The sequence below is a fragment of the Oncorhynchus mykiss genome, chromosome 9 (genome assembly GCF_057628025.1).
Source record: "Oncorhynchus mykiss isolate SJ-2025 chromosome 9, ASM5762802v1, whole genome shotgun sequence".
NCBI classification, from domain to species: Eukaryota; Metazoa; Chordata; class Actinopteri; order Salmoniformes; family Salmonidae; genus Oncorhynchus; species Oncorhynchus mykiss.
Window position 1 is genome coordinate 40,229,410 of NC_143030.1, and position 22,393 is coordinate 40,251,802.

A 22,393-nucleotide genomic window follows, 5' to 3' on the forward strand; every position below is an offset into this window, starting at 1 on the left:
TGAGACCGCTGCGCCACTCGGGAGCCCCATTCATGGGCAACATTAGCTAGTTAACATTAGCCTTCTACATCTAGCTACACGTTGAACTTCCATCCTCTCAGGCCAGGTGCACAACAATGTATTAATTAATGGATGGATCAGAATTACCGTTATCATCATTGGCCAGTACGGAGAATTAAGTAATACCACAAGTCCTAATCCTGATCTCCATCCATGGCTAATTGGTCAATTTTATGTGGATGTCTGGCTTCCTTTGTATTTTGTTAAATATTTTTGTATTTATTATGGATCCCCATTAGCTGCTGCCAAAGCAGCAGCTACTCTTCCTGGGGTCCAGCAAAATGAAGGCAGTTTATACAATTTTAAAACATTACAATACATTCACAGATTTCACAAAACACTGTGTGCCCTCAGGACCTTACTCCATCACATTCATTGGGGCAAAAAAGTATTTAGTCAGCCACCAATTGTGCAAGTTCTCCCAAAAGATGAGAGAGGCCTGTAATTTTCATCATAGGTACACTTCAACTATGACAGACGAATGAGAAAAAAAATCCAGAAAATCACATTGTAGGATTTTTTTATGAATTGATTTGCAAATTATGGTAGAAAATAAGTATTTGGTCAAGAACAAAAGTTTATCTCAATACTTTGTTATATACCCTTTGTTGGCAATGACAGAGGTCAAACGTTTTCTGTAAGTCGTCACAAGGTTTTCACACACTGTTGCTGGTATTTTGGTCCATTCCTCCATGCAGATCTCCTCTAGAGCAGTGGTGTTTTGGGGCTGTTGCTGGGCAACACAGACTTTCAACTCCCTCCAAAGATTTTCTATGGGGTTGAGATCTGGAGACTGGCTAGGCCACTCCACGACCTTGAAATGCTTCTTACGAAGCCATTCCTTCGTTGGCTACACATGTTAATATGGGCTATTTTTAGCACTTTTCTGGGTTGCTTGATTGTTTTGAATGCTTTAACTGGGAAGCTTGTCAGAGGTAGGCTTACTCATGTTATTTACATTGGAGCTGATAGTGCAGGGTGAGCTTCATGAAGTGGTCTTCCTACTATTGCACACCGCCTCAGTGCTAACAGTGTAACTCTGATTTATAGGCTCATGATTACTGCTTACAATAGCTGTAGGATAAACAGATGTATTCGGTGCAATTAGGGGTATATAAATTAAATTACTTACATTGTGTTTGCCAATGCCCCTAAGATCATGTACATTTGATGCAGCATTTTGACGACTTATTGTCACAATGGTAGGGATTAACTGAGCTGGTCTTGGATCATTTACCAGTCATTGATTCAACACAGCCTTGAAATGCATGAACAGAGTCCAGGAGCCAATAAGATTTGGATGGGCTTAGTCATTCCTGTAGAATATCTTCTGTTTCCAGAAGGTGTCAAAGTTATCAATAAAAGTGACTACAGCAGAGCTACAGTCTTTTAGCCAGATGTGTAATGCAAGCAGTCTGCTGAATCTTTCACACCCGCGGCCCAACGATGGTACTGGACCTGAAATTATTGGCCGTTTTATGTAGTCTTTTAATGATAAAATCAGTTCTTTAAAATACATTTTCAAATGTTCCGAGTTAGCCCTCCTTATGTCGTCAGCTCCCGGCATCTGTGGTAGAACAGTCAGAAGCAGCCTTGTTATGTCCTGTACTCGTGGTCCTTCGTAGCACAGGGGTTTTGCCTTGGGGACCGAGATGTTTCTCACCATAGAGCTGCCTATGATGACAGCTGGTGGTGTTGAATGGACCGGTCTCTCAGGCAGCCTCACGGTCTGGTGAGGCTGGGAGCTCCGAGAATCTGAACCCGGGGTAGAACCCACCGGAGAGGGAGACAGATCCGAGGTTGCAACGTGCATCCATGAATACACGCCACTGCAGAAATGCAACGTGCGCCCAGCTCGAATGCACCGAGTCTGTGTGTCCCTTTGCTTTGAACTAAGTGGAATTACACTCCTGCTGAACTCCGCCCATGTTGAGCTTGCTAATTTTTACGTCATCAAAAGTCGACGCTGAACTTTTGACGTATAGAACGTGTTCGCCAAATAAATGCTGTGCTAAAACGAGTGACAACAAGGTGGCGTTTGTATTTTTATCAACAAATATTGGTGTAGTTAGCAAGTGTTTTGTCGGCATTGTAAAAAAAATAAGGAAGACGGAAAGAGCGAAGGAAAATTGAGCAGAAAAGGGTACGTATTCGCTAGCCAGCCAACAACACTGTTTGGCACACAAGCGGTTTCCTTGACGGTCTTGTAGCTAGCTCGAGTGCACACAACGCAGACAGCTGTTTCTGGTGCGGAACAACAACACTGAACTGATTGTAGCTCTTACACAGCGTACGTTCCAACGTTGTACTAGTTAGCTAACCTTTTATATAGGGCATATTCATAGCTAGTTGGTAGCGCAGCTAAAATACTCTGCAGATGTGAAATATCCCTATCGATGATAGTTAGCTAACTAATGTACAATATGTAGCAAAGTACGGATGACTAACCAGTTCAGTAGTTGGCTAGCTAAATCACTACAAAACACGTGTGTACGTTAGTTTGTCATCATGATGAAGCTAACTTATTAGCTATATATATTCCAGAGAGTGTAAGTTAAGTAGCTAGTTGAGGAACGCAACTCCCTTTTCTTATATCGAGCCGGAGTTGAGTTTTGATGACTGGTCGCGGGACTTGCTAGCAACGTCATTGAGTCGCCATCAGTTGATTATTGTAAAAATGTCAATTTTGAAAACGCTTACCTATAGCTATGTTTATCCTGTACAACTGCGATCCTTCCGCGGGGTACTGAAATGCATTCTTCTAATAAAAAATCGTAGCGAATACAACCGAGGTTTTTTTTTTGCTTGTACTACGTAAACTGAGATATATATATATATATATATATATATATAAAAAAAAAAAAAAATGGGTCAGTGCTATCACTGTGATATGGACATCGCAAAGATCCCGGAAGTTTACATTTTAAATGGTACGGTTAGGGACGTCCCAAGGATTCCTGATAGTACGGACCCAATTTAATCGCAGTTTACGTAATACGAGCATGAAGGAAAAGTCGTTTGTGTTAGTTAAATTTTTTTATTAGAATTATTAATTTTAGCACCTCGCGGATGGACCGGAGTTGTACAGGACCAACATAGGTACACGTAAGCGTTTTCAGAATTGACCTTTTTACAATAATCGATTGATGGTGGTGACTCAATGTTGTTGCAAGCAAATCCCTCGACCAGTCACCAAAACTATGCTCCGTCTCGATAAAGAGAACTAGTAACTAGCTAACATTAATTATACAGGGCAGGCTAGCTAGTAGCTACTGCACAATAGCGAATGTTATTGGATGTTTTCTAGCAGAGCCATAAACATGGCTATGGTTTCTAGCTTCATGCTCAAGGCCATGACCAAATCACCTGTTGACTGTCCCAAGAACCTGTATAGTTGGATTGGTTCTGAACTGGAGCCAAAATAAAGGTCAATTTTGTGTCACTGTTTGCAACTGGAGAGGAAGTCATGGTTTGTGAGCATAGATGGATCATGCATAATTATATTTTATTTGAGGAGTAGGCCAAATCAGTAAGCTAGTGTTAGTGATTATATGCTAAAAATGCTGTGTTGGTGCATGCAAGAGGAGGGAGTAGGGAATCAATCTAGCTCATATCAACATTTACAATGACAGGTGACTCTCTCCTTTTGCATGCACCAATGCAGTTTTTATTTTTTTGCACGTTCTCTCTAGACCCCAAGTAAAGTTTAGTTGATGACATGATTTGTTCTGTGTGTCAGGCCAGACCATGGCGTCGGCATCTGCTAGTGTGGATTCCAAGGCAGAGCTGACCTCTCTGCTGGAGCAGTGGGAGAGGGAGCAGCAGGCCAGCACACCGGACCTGGTCAACATCCTGACTAAGTGAGTGTCTGAGTAATACAGGAGGATAATGGTTGGTAACACCAGTGGATATTCTGGGAAGTAACATCACTGAATTTTTATTTTTTTGCGTTCACCTTATTTATTTATGCCACATATTACGTTAAGTTTTTTTTTTTTTTTTTTTAAGTCTCTGAACATTAAGGAATATGTGGTTGTCTGTTTTTGAGTATATCATGGGTTTTCTTTTCCCCTCAGGATTTCAGAGCTGGTGGAGAGGGAGACTGAGGAATATCACAAAGCTGATCCGGATCCTTTTGATGACAGGCACCCTGGTAAGATGATGTATTTATGTTGTATGTAGTCATAACTATAGTATTAGCTATAGCAACAGTGATAGTTGTTGACCTTCTGTAGGTTTTTCTAATTCTCCCAACCCCTTTCCACTTAGGGAGAGCGGATCCGGAATGCGTCTTGGGTCAGCTGCTAAAGATCCTGTTCAAAAATGATGACTTCATGAATGCTGTAAGACCTGAACTTTTTTTAGATGTCTTTTTCCCCCCACACATTTACAGAATGGTATTTGTTCAAATGTGAATTATTTTAACTCCTGTCTTTTTCTAGCTCGTTAATAGCTATGTGATGACCAGTAGAGAGCTCACCCTCAACACTGCAGCTTGTCGCCTGCTGCAGAATATCATGCCTGGGTTGGAGACTGCTGTGGTCTTTCAGGAGAAGGTAGGCTGTAACTTAAATCTGTGGAGATGCACTTGAACATGTTTGTACATTTAGTCAGCTATAATATGCAACTGATTCAAATATTCAATAATCATGATGTCTTTGTTTGTGTGTGTACATGACAGGAGGGCATAGTGGAGAGGCTTTTTAAATGGGCCCAGGAGGCGGAGCAGCCCCTGAGAATCTATGCTACAGGCCTGTTGGCTGGAGCAATGGAGAACCAGGACATCGCTGCCAACTACAGGGAGGAGAACTCTGTCGTGGTCAGTGGCAACATCCTACTACTACCTGAGAAGGTTTATCAACATCAACATAAGATCTTGTGTAAATACGGTAATGTGGGTTCAATTGAATTTAGCCCTGTCACCACAAGTGGGTGTCCATCACCAGTATCTGTGAATGATGCTAGATGTCAGTATCTGTGAATGATGCTAGATGCATCCTTCTCTCTTTAGGTGCCTCTGATGCTGCAGCGGCTACGCGAGCTGCAGGCCAAGGACACTGAAAACCGGAAGGGGTTTAAACGGCCCGGTCCCAGGAAGAGCCTGGGGGAATCTCTCCTTCCTCTGGATGAGGAGACTGTCGACGGGGGCTTCGAGGACAACCCTTTCCCCACGGGGAATGAAGGCATTGAGAGGAATGAGAAGGGATCAGATGAGGACCGAGTGGAGATCCACAGCCATGAGTCTTACAGCGAGATCTCCTTCCACCTCAACTACCTTAACCACACCTACAAGACCAGTAGCTGCGCTAACTCCGCTGTCAAAGGACTGATGAAGCCTGTGTCTGCCCCGCCGCCTCTGTCCCACCGGGACTTCCCCGACGGCAGGGAGGAGGGCAGCACTCACCTCAAGAGGAGAACAGAGAGGGAGAATGGACGGAAGGTGAAACAGAAACTGAACTTCTCCCTGCCAGACCCGGAGAGGAACTTCAGCGAGCTGTCCAACAGCAGCTGGTCTGAGATGAGCCCCTGGGTGATTGGGAACAACTATCACCTTTACCCTCTGACCCCAGAGATGGAGCAGAGACTCATCCTACAGTACCTCACCCCTCTGGGAGAGTACCAGGAGGTTAGTGTCTGCTATATAAACCTACCAGCAGATGTCAGTCTTATCAAACTCCTTTATAAGAGCTAGTGCTGTAGTCGTTGAAGACAATATGCCATAAATGACTGGTAGACAGACGAGTAGTTCTCTGTATACATTTTTTATTTCTCTGTATTCATTTGCCTTTCAGCTTCTGGCTGTCTTCATGCAGATGGGAGCCTGTGAGCTGCTCATCCATTACATGGACCTGAAGCAGACCAACGATGTACAGCTCACCTTTGAGGCTCTCAAGGTAACATTTCTACAACTGACCTATAATGCATCTCAATTGTTTAAAGAGGAGCATCCCAGCCTTATCCTTAGATTCTCATTCGCTACCTGTAGTACCTAGCCTCCCTGCTCCTGCATAAGAAGTTTGCCGCCCAGTTTGTGGTCCATGGAGGGGTTCAGAAGCTGCTGGAGATCCCCAAGCCTTCCATGGCCGCCACAGGGGTGTCTCTGTGCCTCTACTACCTGGCCTACAACCAGGATGCCATGGAGAGGGTAGGACAAACACACACTACATAAAGGTCAACTGTTGATAAAAGTTGTGACCTGTGGTACATGGGTGTAACATTATTTACTTCCATGTAAATGTGTAAGTCAATACAAACATGCGTTCATGTGTCCCCATTAAATCTGTCTTTGTTACCCCTAGGTGTGTATGCTGCCCCACTCTATCCTGTCTGACGTGGTGAGCTACAGTCTGTGGCTGTTGGAGTGTTCCCACGCCTCGGGCTGCTGCCACGCCACCATGTTCTTCTCCATCTCTTTCTCCTTCCGAGCAGTGCTGGAACTCTTCGACAGGCAGGACGGCCTCCGGCGCATGGTCAACCTGGTAGGAGGACCTGTGTGGTTTAGTCATGCTTCTGTTACATCCAGTTGTATCCTATTGAAATACCAAGTGCTTTTCACTGTCTCCAGAGCAGTTCTCTGAACATCCTCTGTGTTGGAGTGTGTATTAGACTGCTGTTTATTTTGTATTCTACGGTCCCAAGATCAGCACATTGGAGATCCTGAACCCTGAGGACCAGGGTGCCCTGCTGAGTGATGACCAGATCTTCTCCAGCAGGCAGACGGCCAAGCACACCTGCATGGCCCTGCGCAGGTACTCCGAGGCCCATCTGGCCATCAAGGTGGAGCAGGTCAAGCAGTCCCTGCAGCGGACTGAAGGGGGCGCTCCCATTCACCCACAGCCTTACTACAAGGTAGGAGGAACATTCTGTTCCATGTGTGTTGGGATATGGTGATTGAAATTATCTTGGGTCCTCCTTCAATTTATGAAATTTAATTTCAATTGAAATGGATTTTACCGCCATCCCCCTGGAACCCATCATCACAGATTAACTTTGATGCTTTTCCTTCAGTGATGCCTCATTCTCTTTATGTTCCCCAGGCATGTAGTTACACCCACAAGCAGGTGGTGGAGATGATGGAGTTCCTGATTGAGTACGGCCCAGTCAGGCTGTACTGGGAGCCTGCAGATGTTTTCCATAAGCTCTCCTGTGTGCAGCTTCTCCTGCAGCTCATCTCCATTGCCTGTGACTGGAGGACCTACTACGGCAGGTGAGGACAGAAAATAAACACATCCTTCCTTCTGATGAGAAGGATGGACTTATTTATCAACTCCATCTGCTCTATATTAAAATTACACCTCTGTTTGTTATGGAGAACATTTCTCACAAATTCAAGTGAACACAAAGTTGTACCCTGTGACTATTTCACCCTGTGTTGGCTTGTTCCCTAGGAGTGACACAGTGCGTTATGCCCTGGACATACTGAGCATCCTGACGGTGGTCCCTAAGACCCAGCTGCTGATGTCGGAGTCTGTGGCCGTGCTGGATGGGGAGGGGGGCAACGCCATCTCCACCGTGGGTATGTTACACTGCCCTGCCTTGTCATTAAATTTGCACGATATGGGCAAAAGGTCATTGGGACATCTGTGTGTGGGAAGGAGCCACAAGAGGAGAGGGACAACAACCGAATAAACTGTAAAAACACACGTCACATGCGGCTAATTAGCATTTCAAAATATTTCATGCGATATGGATCTCTTGCGATATGAATATTACACAAGTCAATGTACACTGTACAAAACATTAGGAACACCTTTCTTATATTTAGTTGCACCTCCTATTGCCTTCAGAACAGCCTCAATTCGTCGGGGAAGCACTCTACAAGGTGTCAAGCGTTCCGCAGGGATGCTGGCCCATGTTGACCCCAATGCTTCCCACAGTTGTCAAGTTGGCTGGATGTCCATTTGGTGGTACACTTGATACACATGGGAAACTGAGTGTGAAAAACCCAGCAGCGTTGCAGTTCTTGACACAGTTGCCTGGCACCTACTACCATAACCTGTTCAGACACTTAAATCTTTTGTCTTGCCCATTCATCCTCTGATGGTCACACATACACAATCCATGTCTCAATTGTCTGAAGGCTTAAATCCTTCTTGAACCTGTCTCCTCCCCTTCATCTACACCAGTGGTTCCCAAACTTTTTATAGTCCCGTACCCTTTCAAACATTCAACCTCCAGCTGTTTACCCCCTCTAGCACCAGGGTTAGCGCACTCTCAAATTTTATTTTTTGCCATCATTGTAAGCCTGCCACACACGTGGGAAGTGACAGAGCTCTTATAGCACCAGGGCACAGAATAATAATAATTCATAATTTTGCTCTTTATTTAGCCATCTGACATATAAAACCTTATTTGTTCTTCAAAAATGGTGAATAACTCACCACAGGTTAATGACAAGGGTGTGCTTGAAAGGATGCACATAACTCTGCAATGTTGTATTGGAGAGAGTGTCTTAAATCATTTTCCACACAGTCCGTGCCTGTATTTTAGTTTTCATGCTAGTGAGGGCTGAGAATCCACTCTCACATATTTGCAAAGGGCATCATTGTCTTAACAGCGAGATTTCAATCACCATATCCCAACACACATGGAACAGCATGTGCTCCTGAGCGCAGCCCTATCCAGAAATCTGGCAGTGGAATCTGATTTCAATTCAATTTTCAAAGAAACGCCTGTTGCAATTTCGATGAGGCTCTCTTGTTCAGATATTGGTAAGTGGACTGGAGGCAGGGCATGAAAGGGATAACGAATCCAGTTTGTGTCATCCGTTTCGGGAAATTACCTGCGTAATTGAGCACCCAGCTCACTCGGGTGCTTTGGTATATCACATTTTACATTGTCCGTAAGCTTGAGTTCATTTACACACAAAAATCATACAATGATAGGAAGACCTGTGTGTTGTCATTGTTAATGCAGACAGAGAAGAGCTCCAACTTCTTCTTAATTATAGCCTCAATTTTGTCGCACACATTGAAAATAGTTGCGGAGAGTCCCTGTAATCCTAGCTTCAGGTCATTCAGGCGAGAATGAATATCACCTAGATAGGCCAGTCGTGTCATGCAAGTGGTCAGACAAGTGTTAATTATGGTCAGTAAAGAGAACTTTAAGCTCGTCTCTCAATTTAAAAAACATGTCAACACTTTGCCCCTTGATAACGAGCGCACTTCTGTATGTTGTAAAAGCTTTACATGGTCGCTGCCCATATTGCACAATGCAGAAAATACAAGAGAGTTCAGGGGCCTTCCTTTTATAAAGTTAAACATTTTCACTGAAGTGTCCCAGAAAATCTTTCAAGCTGTCAGGCATTCCCTTGGCAGCAAGAGCCTCGGTGGATGCTGCAGTGTACCCAAGTGGCGTCGGGAGAAACTGCTTGCACGACGCGCGTTACCACTCCACTATGTCTCCCTGTCACGGCTTTTGCTCCATCAGTACAGATACCAACACATCTAACACACCAAAGACCATTTGATGACACAAAGCTGTCCAGTAACTTTAAAAAATATCCTCTCCTGGTTTGCGGAATTTTATTTTTGTCAGTGAAATGAGGCTACTCAGGCCGTGGGGGGAAACTCACCCAAATGTATAGCCCTGTTGGAAAATCTAAATGGACTGTGTGAAAATGTGATTTGCATTTACAGTGCCTTGCGAAAGTATTCGGCCCCCTTGAACTTTGCGACCTTTTTTATTTTTTTTGTGAAGAATCAACAACAAGTGGGACACAATCATGAAGTGGAACGACATTTATTGGATATTTCAAACTTTTTTAACAAATCAAAAACTGAAAAATTGAGCGTGCAAAATTATTCAGCCCCCTTAAGTTAATACTGTGTAGCGCCACCTTTTGCTGCAATTACAGCTGTAAGTCGCTTGGGGTATGTCTCTATCAGTTTTACACATCGAGAGACTGACATTTTTTCCCATTCCTCCTTGCAAAACAGCTGGAGCTCAGTGAGGTTGGATGGAGAGCATTTGTGAACAGCAGTTTTCAGTTCTTTCCACAGATTCTCGATTGGATTCAGGTCTGGACTTTGACTTGGCCATTCTAACACCTGGATATGTTTATTTTTGAACCATTCCATTGTAGATTTTGCTTTATGTTTTGGATCATTGTCTTGTTGGAAGACAAATCTCCGTCCCAGTCTCAGGTCTTTTGCAGACTCCATCAGGTTTTCTTCCAGAATGGTCCTGTATTTGGCTCCATCCATCTTCCCATCAATTTTAACCATCTTCCCTGTCCCTGCTGAAGAAAAGCAGGCCCAAACCATGATGCTGCCACCACCATGTTTGACAGTGGGGATGGTGTGTTCAGCTGTGTTGCTTTTACGCCAAACAAAACGTTTTGCATTGTTGCCAAAAAGTTCAATTTTGGTTTCATCTGACCAGAGCACCTTCTTCCACATGTTTGGTGTGTCTCCCAGGTGGCTTGTGGCAAACTTTAAACAACACTTTTTATGGATATCTTTAAGAAATGGCTTTCTTGCCACTCTTCCATAAAGGCCAGATTTGTGCAATATACGACTGATTGTTGTCCTATGGACAGAGTCTCCCACCTCAGCTGTAGATCTCTGCAGTTCATCCAGAGTGATCATGGGCCTCTTGGCTGCATCTCTGATCAGTCTTCTCCTTGTATGAGCTGAAAGTTTAGAGGGACGGCCAGGTCTTGGTAGATTTGCAGTGGTCTGATACTCCTTCCATCTCAATATTATCGCTTGCACAGTGCTCCTTGGGATGTTTAAAGCTTGGGAAATCTTTTTTTATCCAAATCCAGCTTTAAACTTCTTCACAACAGTATCTCGGACCTGCCTGGTGTGTTCCTTGTTCTTCATGATGCTCTCTGCGCTTTTAACGGACCTCTGAGACTATCACATTGCAGGTGCATTTATACGGAGACTTGATTACACACAGGTGGATTGTATTTATCATCATTAGTCATTTAGGTCAACATTGGATCATTCAGAGATCCTCACTGAACTTCTGGAGAGAGTTTGCTGCACTGAAAGTAAAGGGGCTGAATAATTTTGCACGCCCAATTTTTCAGTTTTTGATTTGTTAAAAAAGTTTGAAATATCCAATAAATGTCGTTCCACTTCATGATTGTGTCCCACTTGTTGTTGATTCTTCACAAAAAAATACAGTTTTATATCTTTATGTTTGAAGCCTGAAAAGTAGCAAAAGGTCGCAAAGTTCAAGGGGGCCGAATACTTTCGCAAGGCACTGTATATTTGGTGTTCCCCACGATGGCATTGTGCGTACCACTTGTTTGGGAATAGCCAATCTACACTGATTTTGAAGGGGATTTAACAAGTGACATTAATAAGGGATCATAGTGTTTACCTGATCAGTCTGTCATGAAAGGAGTAGGTGTTCCTCATTTGTTTTTGTACACTTGGTGTATAGCCCACCTGCCATGGCTTTCTATTTACACAACCCCATATATCCAGTAGACCAGTACTCTTGGCTTTGCGTTCTAATCTTAATGTTCTGTTGTTCCTCAGGTATGGGTGTAGTCCTGGTGGTGGCAGAGGGAGAGGTGTTTGTGAACGATGCCGAGATTCAGAAGTCTGCTCTGCAGGTGGTCATCAACTGTGTGTGCGCTCCAGATAAACGCATGTCCGGCATCGGCAAGTTCATCTCTGGCACGCCCCTCAGACGTCTACCCCAGACCACCAAGAACAGCGAGAGCGTGCTCAACAAGATGTGGAATGTGGTGCAGTCCAACAATGGCATCAAGGTGAAAATATTTATTTCAGAAATAATCAATCTCTTACGCTTGAATGTTTTTGGGCTCTACTGGTCTCATAGTTCTGCCATCTCCCTGTAGGTACTGCTGTCCCTGCTGACGGTGAAGATGCCCATCACAGATGCGGATCAGATTCGGACCCTGGCCTGTAAGGCCCTGGTGGGTCTGTCCCGCTCCAGCTCAGTCAGACAGATTATCAGCAAGCTGCCTCTCTTCAGCAGTGGACACATCCAGCAGCTCATGAAGGAGCCCGTGCTCCAGGACAAACGCAGCGAACACGTCAAGTTCTGCAAGTTTGCGGCTGAGCTAATCAAGCGGGTGTCTGGTAAACCCCTCATGATCGGGACGGATGTTTCCCTGGCCTGGCTGCAGAGGGCAAATGTGGTGGCCCAGTCCAGAATATCCTTTCCTGAGAAGGAGCTACTGCTGTTGATCCGGAACCACCTGGTGGTCAAGGGTCTGCATGACACTGCCACCACACTCACCAAGGAGGCCGACCTCCCCATGGCCATCCTCCCCCACCCATCTTCCTCAGCTTTGCTTCCTGTCGTTGTTCCCCCTGCTTCTCCTGCCCCTGCCCTCCCCCGGACCCCTCGGCTGGCCAATGGGGTCACAGCACGGTTGGTGAGCCACAGCTCTCATCCGTCCGTGCCGTTGTCAGTTCAGCCTCGTCCCTCGACTTCGCAACTCCTCATGGTACCTCCGGCCGCCCCTCCCCTGTTGACCCCTCACCAAAGCAACGGCTCTCCCCTGATTGGGCGGATCGTGTTCATGCGAGAGCGCCCGTCGCTGTGCCCTGTGCCTGCCATCTGTAAGAAGCCGCGGGTGCTGAGGCAGAAGTCAGACTACGGTGCCTTCAGCCAGAGTCCAGCCATGAAGAAACAGCTGGACAGACACCTGCCCTCTCCTCCCGCCCTGGACAGCATCATCACAGAGTACCTGAGGGAGCAGCACGCGCGCTGCAAGAACCCTGTTACCACCTGCCCCCCCTTCTCCCTCTTCACCCCCCACCAGTGCCCTGAGCCCAAGCAGAGGCGCCAGGCCCCAACCAACTTCACCTCCCGACACACACGCAGGGTTGTCTACCCAAAATATGGAGGGGTGGATGGCGGCTGCTTCGACCGACACCTCATCTTTAGCAGGTATGATTTCTTCATACTACACTGGTGCCTCAGCACAAAGTCCTTGAGTAACCGATGTGAAATGGCTAGCTAGTTAGCGGGGTGCGCGCTAATAGCATTTCAATCGGTGATGTCACTTGATCTGAGACCTTGAAGTAGTTGTTCCCCTTGCTCTGCAAGGGCTGCGGCTTTTGTGGTGTGATGGGTAACGATGCTTTGAGGGTGGCTGTTGTCGATGTGTGCTGAGGGTCCCTGGTTCGAGCCCAGGTAGGGACAGAAGCTACACTGTTACACTTGCCTTTCAGGCTGAGGTGGACCTTGGGTTTTTATATATCAACTCAGCAACAAACAAAAAACTTCTCACTGTCAACTGTGTTTATTTTCAGCAGACTTAACGTGTAAATATTTGTATGAACATAACAAGATTCAACAACTGAGACATAAACCGAAAAAGTTCCACAGACATGTGACTAACAGAAATTGAATAATGTGTCCCTGAACAAAGGGGGGGGGGTCAAAATCAAAAGTAACAGTCAGTATCTGGTGTGGCCAGCAGCTGCATTAAGTACTGCACTGCATCTCCTCATGGACTGCACCAGATTTGCCATTTATTGCTGTGAGATGTTACCCCACTCTTCCACCAAGGCACCTGCAAGTTCCCGGACATGAGGGAGGAGGATTTCTTCCCTGTAATGCAGAGTGTTGCGATTGCCTGCAATGACAACAAGCTCAGTCCAATGATGTTGTGACACACCACCCAAGACCATGACGGACCCTCCACCTCCAAATCGATTCCGCTCCAGAGTACAGGCCTCGGTGTAACGCTCATTCCTTCGACGATAAACACGGATCCAGCCATCACCTCTGGTAAGACAAAACCACGACTCGTCAGTGAAAAGCACTTTTTGCCAGTCCTGTCTGGTCAATCGACGGTGGGTTTGTACCCATAGGCAACATTGTTGCCGGTGAGGACCTGCCTTGCAACAGGCCTTCAAGCCCTCAATCCAGCCTCTCTCAGCCTATTGCGGACAGTGTGAGCACTGATGGAGGGATTGTGCGTTCCTGGTGTAACTCGGGCAGTTGTTGTTGCCATCCTGTACCTGTTCGCAGGTGTGATGTTCGGATGTACCGATCCTGTGCAGGTGTTACAAGTAGTCTGCCACTGCGAGAACGATCAGCTGTCCGTCCTGTCTCCCTGTAGCGCTCTCTTAGGCGTCTCACAATACGGACATTGCAATTTATTGCCCTGGCCACATCTGCAGTCTTCATGGATCCTTGCAGAATGCCTGAGGCACATTCACACACGGACCATGGGCATCTTTCTTTTGATGTTTTTCATTCAGTGGAAAGGTCTCTTTTTAGTGTCCTAAGTTTTCATAACTGTGACATTAATTGCCTACCGTCGATAAGCTGCATCCTGTAGCTGTTCCACAGGTGCATGTTCATTAATGGTTTATGGTTCATTGAACAAGCATGGGAGACAGTGTTTAAACCCTACAATGAAGATCTTTGAAAGACAGGGTCCTGATAAAGGGGCGAGTTTTTTTATGTATTTTTTTCCCCCACAGGTTCCGACCCATCTCTGTGTTCAGGGAAGCAGACGAGGATGAGAGTGGGTTCATGTGTTGTGCCTTCTCTGCCCGTGAGCGGTTCCTGATGCTGGGGACATGTACTGGCCAACTCAAACTCTACAATGTGTTCACAGGCCAGGAGGAGGCCAGCTATAGCTGCCACAGCTCTGCCATCACACACCTAGAGCCATCACGGGTCAGTGAGGCACATTGGCACATTTACAAATCTACCTATCTTGTGGATATCTAAAACATAGTATTTAATTAAACCTTTATTTTTGTCTTTTGTCATCAGGATGGCTCTTTGTTGTTGACGTCAGCATCATGGAGTTATCCTCTGTCTGCACTGTGGGGCATGAAGTCAGTGTTCATCATGAAGTAAGTGTGACTCACATAAGACTAACCTCTGCCCAGTCAATTCAATACAGTTGGTTATTGCTTTCCATGGGGATGACTGCTCTACCGTTCCATTTCTATGGTTCATTCTACTGGTTCTGTGTCCTCAGAGCAGGGAGCTGCAGAAAGGGGCTGACAGGTTCTTTAATTATGCACACTAACTGAACTGCCTTAGGGCTGGAATCTTCACTTCATAGAACACAGACAGTGTAGTGGGGCCACAGTTTAACAAAAGCAACATTGGGGCTTTTGTGATTTTTAGCTAGAACATCGGTCCCTCATTGCTTAACCAAAATGGCTTTTTCAATATGAACTGAAGTCAGAGGTTGTAAGGATTGCCTTGGAATTATTATTATTTTTTTAATGTGTTTATCTTTATCATTTATCTTTATTTTTTAGATGTTTGATTTGCCTTTTTCTTTCCAGGCATTCCTTCTTAGATGACCATTATGTGGAGTTCAGTAAACTTTCACAAGACCGAGTCATTGGCACAAAGGAACACATAGCTCACGTAAGTTTTCTTTCTCAACATCTAAAGGTGAAACTGAACAACCATGTGTATATACACTGAATATACCGAACATTAGGAACACGTTCCTAATATTGAGTTGCACCTCCCCTGGTTGACTGCAATGCTTCCCACAGTTGTCGTCAAGTAGCCAATTTGTCTGTGCTTTGGGTGGGGGGCCATTCTTGATACACACGGGAAATGGTTCAGCGTGGAAAAACCTAGCAGCGTTGCAGTTCTTGACACAAACCGATGCGCCTGGCATCTACTACCATACACCGTTCAAAGGCACTTAAATCATGTCTTGCCCATTCACCCTCTGAATGGCATACACATAATTAATGTCTCAAGGCGTAAAAATCCTTCTTGAACCCATCTCCTCCCCTTTGTTGAAGTGGATTTAACAAGTGACATCAACAAGAGATCATAGCTTTCACCTGGTCAGTCTGTCATGGAAAGAGCATGTGTTCTTAATGTTTTCTATACTCTGTGTATAATCTGAAATCATGTCATCGTCTTTGGGTCTCAGATCTACGACATCCAGACAGGGCAGAAGACCCTCACCCTCCACTACCCGGACCTGTCCAACAACTACAAGAGGAACTGTGCAACCTTTAACCCCACCGACGACCTGGTGCTGAACGACGGCGTTCTGTGGGATGTGCGCTCAGCTCAGGCCATCCACAAGTTTGACAAGTTCAACATGAACATCAGCGGAGTGTTCCACCCCAACGGCCTGGAGCTCATTGTCAACACTGAGATTGTATCCTTTACTCACTTACTGTACAATAGTAATACTACATTTTTAAAGAGCATTCCCAATGCTCAGTTGTCGGTACTTCGCCTACATCAGTTGGTCAGATGTTATCAAGCCTCAAGTGGCCTCGTGTCAAGATTAGTTTGTCACATATCATCTGTTGTGTCGATCCAGTAAAATACCCCAACACCAAATGAATTGGAAAAAATAGTCATTACATTATAGTGAAAGTGATGTGACATTGTGATTTCTTAATGAGTGTGTCAGTGGGACCTGCGGACCTTCCACCTGCTCCACACAGTGCCAGCTCTGGACCAGTGCAGGATCGTCTTCAACAACAACGGCACGGTCATCTACGGAGGTGAGGACTGAACTCACTGCATGGTGGGAAATACAGTACTGTATCCTGTGTTAGCGAGATTAATCCAATTTCACCTGCTGAACAGCTAGCACTTTATAGATGTGTGTAAAAAGGTGAGTGCTTGGGGCTTGTGTATTTCTGAAGTGTTGGAGGTGCATGTAGAGGTGTGTGTTTGATGCCACACTGCCCCACTGAACCATATGGCCAGGAGGCTGTGCCCTGAGCTGGCAGAGGAGAGCACCAGCTGGTTCACACCACCTCACAGCCAGAGCCACAGGGAGGCCATGATGGATCCACCCACATCCATATCACTCGAATGTCTCCGTAGCCTGAGCCATGTGGAGGCCAAGATGTAGCCAACCACAGCAGTGGTACTCGAGCAGCAGTATCACTCGTCTCATACAATCTCTTTATCCACCCATACGTACATCCATGCAGTTTGATTTTGTGATCATGGATCCTCGCATTGCCAAAATTCATTACATTTTCCCCAAATTTAGTTGTATATCTGTCTTTTTTTTGGTAATCTTTTCACATCTCACTTTTTTAATAGAACATTAAAAAATATATATAATAATTGTAATTAATACCTGTTTTAATCGAAGTGTTAGCAGTTGGTGTTAACACAGATTCCAACGCAAATCAGGTGGAGAAAAATGGGTTTATTCAAAGAGGACAAATCATAGATGTTATGCTGAGAGGTAGATGTTCATTCTCCCCTCTCCTCAGTGACTCTCTCCTCAGTGATTCTCAACAAAGAGCAAATGGAGAGGATGTAGTTTTTTTACCCAACCCTAGCCTGTGGTTGACCAATTGGAATTCCTTGCAATTAAACTGGGACAATGGCCAAATAAGTATCCTATTTCAGGCTTAATGTATAGACAAATTCCTCCCATGTCTCTGACCCATTGCGCATTAATTCCCTATTACAGAAAAAACACTTTCCTTTGATCGTTAGTACTCTATTGACCTTCAGTCCTCTTGACCTTTAGTCCTCTGCATTGTGTATTTATCTTTTAAAATATTCTTACAGAAGTGAGCATCAGATGGAGACCATGTGATTCTTGAGTTTGCTAAACAAATGGCCTCGATTGATGCAAATGAGCATGATATCATTCTGCTAGGTAGGCGTAGGCTTTTTTGTCTAACATTTCATGGAGTGTTTTTGGGGGGAAATCCTTCACATCTTCAAAGTGTAGACTAGATACGTGAACGCACTGCACACAACACGCACAGACGGGCATTCCTGTGCCGTTTCCAAAAGTTGCTGGAAAATACAAATCGCGGATGCATTTTATTATGATGAACTTGGGCAAATTTAATTTATTTTCTAATTGGTTCAATACATTTAGTTGCTTTCCTACTACGTTTAATACATTCTGGAACATTGTTGAATTCCGTTCTGTCCAGATTCTGTGAGACCCTCTGCGTTTTCCTCAATGTGGCCCTATGGTACCAGAATTGAGCAATGCCTATTTTCAAGCAGCATTTTTCAAGTCTTTCATTGGAATTCCCATTCACTTTTTCTTTGCTTTGACTGAATATAAATGGAATTGACACCAACCCTGTTACCTAGGGCCATGTGGATGCCATGAAGGCTCTGCCCACACACGCACCCACACCACTCTGTTTAGTAGCCAGAACCATGGGTCCATGTCCATCGGTCTGGCCAGATTTGCTCTAGTTGTGGCGTGTACAGGAAACGTAACCCTAATGTTGTTTTTCCAGCGATGCTACAGGCAGATAATGATGATGATCTATTGGAAATGCAGATGAAGACTCCCTTTGGCTCCTCCTTCAGGACGTTCAACGCCACTGACTACAAACCCATTGGTAAGACTGCTCTAAGACACACTGTCACAACAGTCCCTAGGCCTTGCATTTATCAGAAGTAGACTTACCTATTTTAAATTGCAACCCAGGCATGACTCAATAGTGGCTCCTGTCCTGACCCACCATCTGGGAAACACTAGTTTTGTAAAACTACAGCTTCATGCGTTGGAAATGGAGTCGGATTAGCTTTTTTCAAATTGATTTTTTACAAAATAGTTTATTCTTCCTGTATCAACTCCTTTCAATATTGTGAAGTCATATGAGAGGTTTATTATTTCCCCCCCCAGCCACCATCGACGTGAAGAGGAATATATTTGACCTCTGCACGGATACTAAGGACTGCTACCTGGCTGTGATCGAGGTCCATCTTCTGTCATCTGTTAGATTATTCAATAAAGCTGTATCACATACCCCACTTTGTTCAGTCAGATGTTGAGTTTAGTGGTGGTGGGGCTTAGTACTATTGAGACATACAACTGTTGTCAGACCTTCTGTGTGTTTCCCCTCCAGAACCAAGACTCTGTCAACACAGACACGGTGTGCAGACTGTACGAGGTGGGACGCCAGAGACTGGCTGAGGAGGAGGAGGATGAGGAAGATCAGGTAAAGGACCCAACGTACCCCTTCACAAAGCGCCCCCTCTTGTGTTATGTTGGTTGATAATCCATCAAATAACCAATTGCTAACATTGGCATTGATTATTGGTTGGTTGTGCAAGATTTTTTTTTTTATTGCAAGTAATCCAGCCTAAACATCGAAATATAAGATCTGGCTGTTCTGGAACACTTGTCCCCTATCAGGAGGATGACGATCAAGAGGATGACGATGATGATGAAGATGACTCTGACGACGACATCGACACAGACCCACTGGTTGCCGAGCTGGAAAATGAAAATGGAGGAGAGGACGAGGAAGATGGGAACAATGAATTCTCTCCCTCTGACGATGAAGAGGTAGCTCGTCTGCTTGAGGGGGATGATGACGATGACTCGGATGAGGAAGATGGGGACCTTGCCCTGGATAACAGTGAGTAACAGTTGTGTCAGTGTATCTCTCAGCCACGCACTCATCTAGGTGCGTGGCTGAGGACCGGGCAGGGTTGAAGTTTGTGGTAACATTGAACTTTAACCTTCTGTCATAAGGGCTAGGATGCATAATGTTTTTTTAATAATGACATAAAACAGGGGCATTCCACTCTTACCCTATGAGGTCCGGAGCCTGCTGGTTCTCTGTTCTGCTTGATAATTAATTGCACCCACCTGGTGTGCCAGGTTTAAATCAGTCTGTGATTAGAGGGGAACAACGAAAAAACGCCAGTGGAACTAACTTCGAAGGTCAAGAGTTGAGTTTAAGAGCCATAGACGTCATAGCCATTTATGTTATTAATAGATTGCAACTTTATTGTCCATCCAGGATGGAAATGTTCCTTTGGCATTACCGTACGAAGAGAATTGCCAAAAAATTCACATTGTACACATGAAACCAGTCAGTCATGCATACACAAAAACAGTTGGTTTTTTTTGGGGGGGGGCTCCTTTTTTTTTGAAGAGCGAGGTTTAACAGCAGGTTGAAACGTGTAAAACATGGTTGTGTATGTTGTTTCAAAGCCTAATACAACGAAATGGACAGCGCTTTCTAAGGTGACGATTAATTCAAATAACCCGTACACATATTAGAGCTTATGCATAGGCTTATGAGCCCAAGCCAACATAACTGAATTAAAATTATGATTTTGCCATTACACAATACATGTCCTACCGCACATTACGCTTGGCAGAAAAACACATAAAACAAAACTGATTTTAGCCTTTGAGTGTGGACTGTATTATTATGCATACTGGATGGACTGGTTACCTTATGCTACACTCCGAAATGCAGATCCATGAGTGGGAGAGAATGAATAGGCCTAGGCGATGATGTTGTTTCATTGGTTGTGCTGGGTGTCTTACAGTTAGCTTACCATTACAAAATTGGATTTTGAAAAGCCTAGTAATAGGGATTTAAAATCTCTATATTTAAATGTTTTCTATTTCATTAATTGGGTGACCTTAAGCAATACAGAAGATTTCCCTACCATGTGTTTCCATCTCCTCCGCTCCCTCCTTTCATTTCTTTCTCAAGTGCGAAGACGTGCTGTCAACAGTTTTAGTGAAATATGTTTTGTTGTGAAAACATATTACTATCGATGTTCCTGAACAGATTTGGTTTCCCAAATTAAGTTACTGGATAGCTGCAGGAACAAATTTGGAGAGCTCATGGCATACAGTTTTGGGCAGAATATCACCTGTCGGGCAGCGAGGGCATGCTCCTCAGTGTTTGATGCATGGAGTGAAATAAGTGTTCTTGTATTTATTTCTCAGCTGCTCATATGGACCGGCGGGAATATTTGCGGCCTCCATTCGCTATTCGAGTGCATACAGATTACATGTATTTTTGCCCCTGTTCCTGTCCATTTGATAATGGGCCATTCTAAATCAAATGTCCATACTAGTAAAGACTAGATTAAATTGAGAGTATTCTGATGGGTGAAAATATAATCACTTGATGAGAGAACATCTGTGCAGCCTGAGGCAATGAACAGTGCAAGCTTCTTTTTTTCTTCTACTTTCTCAAATCATCAATGTTGCATCATTCAGCCCATATGTTTTGATTTCTGACATTCTGTGTTCATCAAACTGTTTCAAATAATCACGTTTACGCTCAACATAGTGCCTTCGGTAAGTATAAAGACCCCTTGACTTTTTCCACATTTTGTTAGGTTACAGCCTTGTTCCAGGCAGTCATTGTAAATAAGAAATTGTTCTTAACTGCCTAGTTAAATTTAAGTAAATATTTATTTTTTTCCCCCTGAATCTACAGTGGGGCAAAAAAGTATTTAGTCAGCCACCAATTGTGCATGTTCTCCCACTTAAAAAGATGAGAGGCCTGTAATTTTCATCATAGGTACACCTTCACTATGACAGACAAAATGAGAAAGAAAATCACATTGTAGGATTTTTAATTTATTTGCAAATAATGGTGGAAAATAAGTATTTGGTCACCTACAAACAAGCAAGATTTCTGGCTCCCACAGACCTGTAACTTCTTCTTTAAGAGGCTCCTTTGTCCTCCACTCGTTACCTGTATTAATGGCACCTGTTTGAACTTGTTATCAGTATGAAAGACACCTGTCCACAACCTCAAACAGTCACACTCCGAACTCCACTATGGCCAAGACCAAAGAGCTGTCAAACGACACCAGAAACAAAATTGTAGACCTGCACCAGGCTGGGAAGACTGAATCTGCAATAGGTAAGCAGCTTGGTTTGAAGAAATCAACTGTGGGAGCAATTATTAGGAAATGGAAGACATACAAGACCACTGATAATCTCCCTCGATCCTGGGCTCCACGCAAGATCTCACCCCGTGGGGTCAAAATTATCACAAGAACGGTGAGCAAAAATCCCAGAACCACACGGGGGGACCTAGTGAATGACCTGCAGAGAGCTGGGACTAAAGTAACAAAGCTTACCATCTGTAACACAGTACGCCACCAGGGACTCAAATCCTGCAGTGCCAGACGTGTCCCCCTGCTTAAGCCAGTACATGTCCAGGCCCGTCTGAAGTTAGCTAGAGAGCATTTGGATGATCCAGAAGAAGATTGGGAGAATGTCATATGGTCAGATGAAACCAAAATATAACTTTTTGGTAAAAACTCAACTCGTCGTGTTTGGAGGACAAAGAATGCTGAGTTGCATCCAAAGAACACCATACCTACTGTGAAGCATGGGGGTGGAAACATCATGCTTTGGGGCTGTTTTTCTGCAAAGGGACCAGGACGACTGATCCGTGTAAAGGAAAGAATGAATGGGGCCATGTATCATGAGATTTTGAGTGAACCTCCTTCCATCAGCAAGGGCATTGAAGATGAAACGTGGCTGGGTCTTTCAGCATGACAATGATCCCAAACACACCGCCTGGGCAACGAAGGAGTGGCTTCCTAAGAAGCATTTCAAGGTCCTGAAGTGGCCTAGCCAGTCTCCAGAACTTAACCCCATATAAAATCT

The 22,393-nt window shown here is 44.6% G+C and overlaps 1 protein-coding gene across 6 annotated transcripts in view; it reads left to right on the top strand.

Annotated features, from left to right (window-relative positions):
- The first annotated feature begins 1,888 nt into the window (after window positions 1–1,888).
- Window positions 1,889–22,393, top strand: part of LOC110531949 (DDB1- and CUL4-associated factor 1) — a 29,494-nt gene continuing 8,989 nt past the window's right edge. For 2 of the 6 annotated variants that reach the window (XM_021615492.3, XM_021615493.3), the window contains exons 1-24: window positions 1,889–2,203; window positions 3,800–3,920; window positions 4,137–4,213; window positions 4,330–4,403; window positions 4,503–4,616; window positions 4,742–4,879; window positions 5,072–5,686; window positions 5,853–5,954; window positions 6,047–6,205; window positions 6,360–6,539; window positions 6,700–6,909; window positions 7,098–7,267; window positions 7,449–7,576; window positions 11,556–11,791; window positions 11,882–12,942; window positions 14,490–14,688; window positions 14,788–14,870; window positions 15,315–15,399; window positions 15,926–16,159; window positions 16,421–16,514; window positions 18,243–18,347; window positions 18,635–18,708; window positions 18,858–18,950; window positions 19,148–19,373. In XM_021615492.3, coding sequence (XP_021471167.2) covers window positions 3,808–3,920; window positions 4,137–4,213; window positions 4,330–4,403; window positions 4,503–4,616; window positions 4,742–4,879; window positions 5,072–5,686; window positions 5,853–5,954; window positions 6,047–6,205; window positions 6,360–6,539; window positions 6,700–6,909; window positions 7,098–7,267; window positions 7,449–7,576; window positions 11,556–11,791; window positions 11,882–12,942; window positions 14,490–14,688; window positions 14,788–14,870; window positions 15,315–15,399; window positions 15,926–16,159; window positions 16,421–16,514; window positions 18,243–18,347; window positions 18,635–18,708; window positions 18,858–18,950; window positions 19,148–19,373 — 4,570 coding nt within the window. In that variant the 5' untranslated portion in view covers window positions 1,889–2,203; window positions 3,800–3,807. Of the gene's footprint in view, window positions 2,351–2,961; window positions 3,160–3,799; window positions 3,921–4,136; window positions 4,214–4,329; window positions 4,404–4,502; window positions 4,617–4,741; window positions 4,880–5,071; window positions 5,687–5,852; window positions 5,955–6,046; window positions 6,206–6,359; window positions 6,540–6,699; window positions 6,910–7,097; window positions 7,268–7,448; window positions 7,577–11,555; window positions 11,792–11,881; window positions 12,943–14,489; window positions 14,689–14,787; window positions 14,871–15,314; window positions 15,400–15,925; window positions 16,160–16,420; window positions 16,515–18,242; window positions 18,348–18,634; window positions 18,709–18,857; window positions 18,951–19,147; window positions 19,374–22,393 lie in introns of those variants that run through there. The other 4 variants (XM_036987839.2, XM_090184194.1, XM_036987838.2 and 1 more) reach the window with 2 other exon arrangements.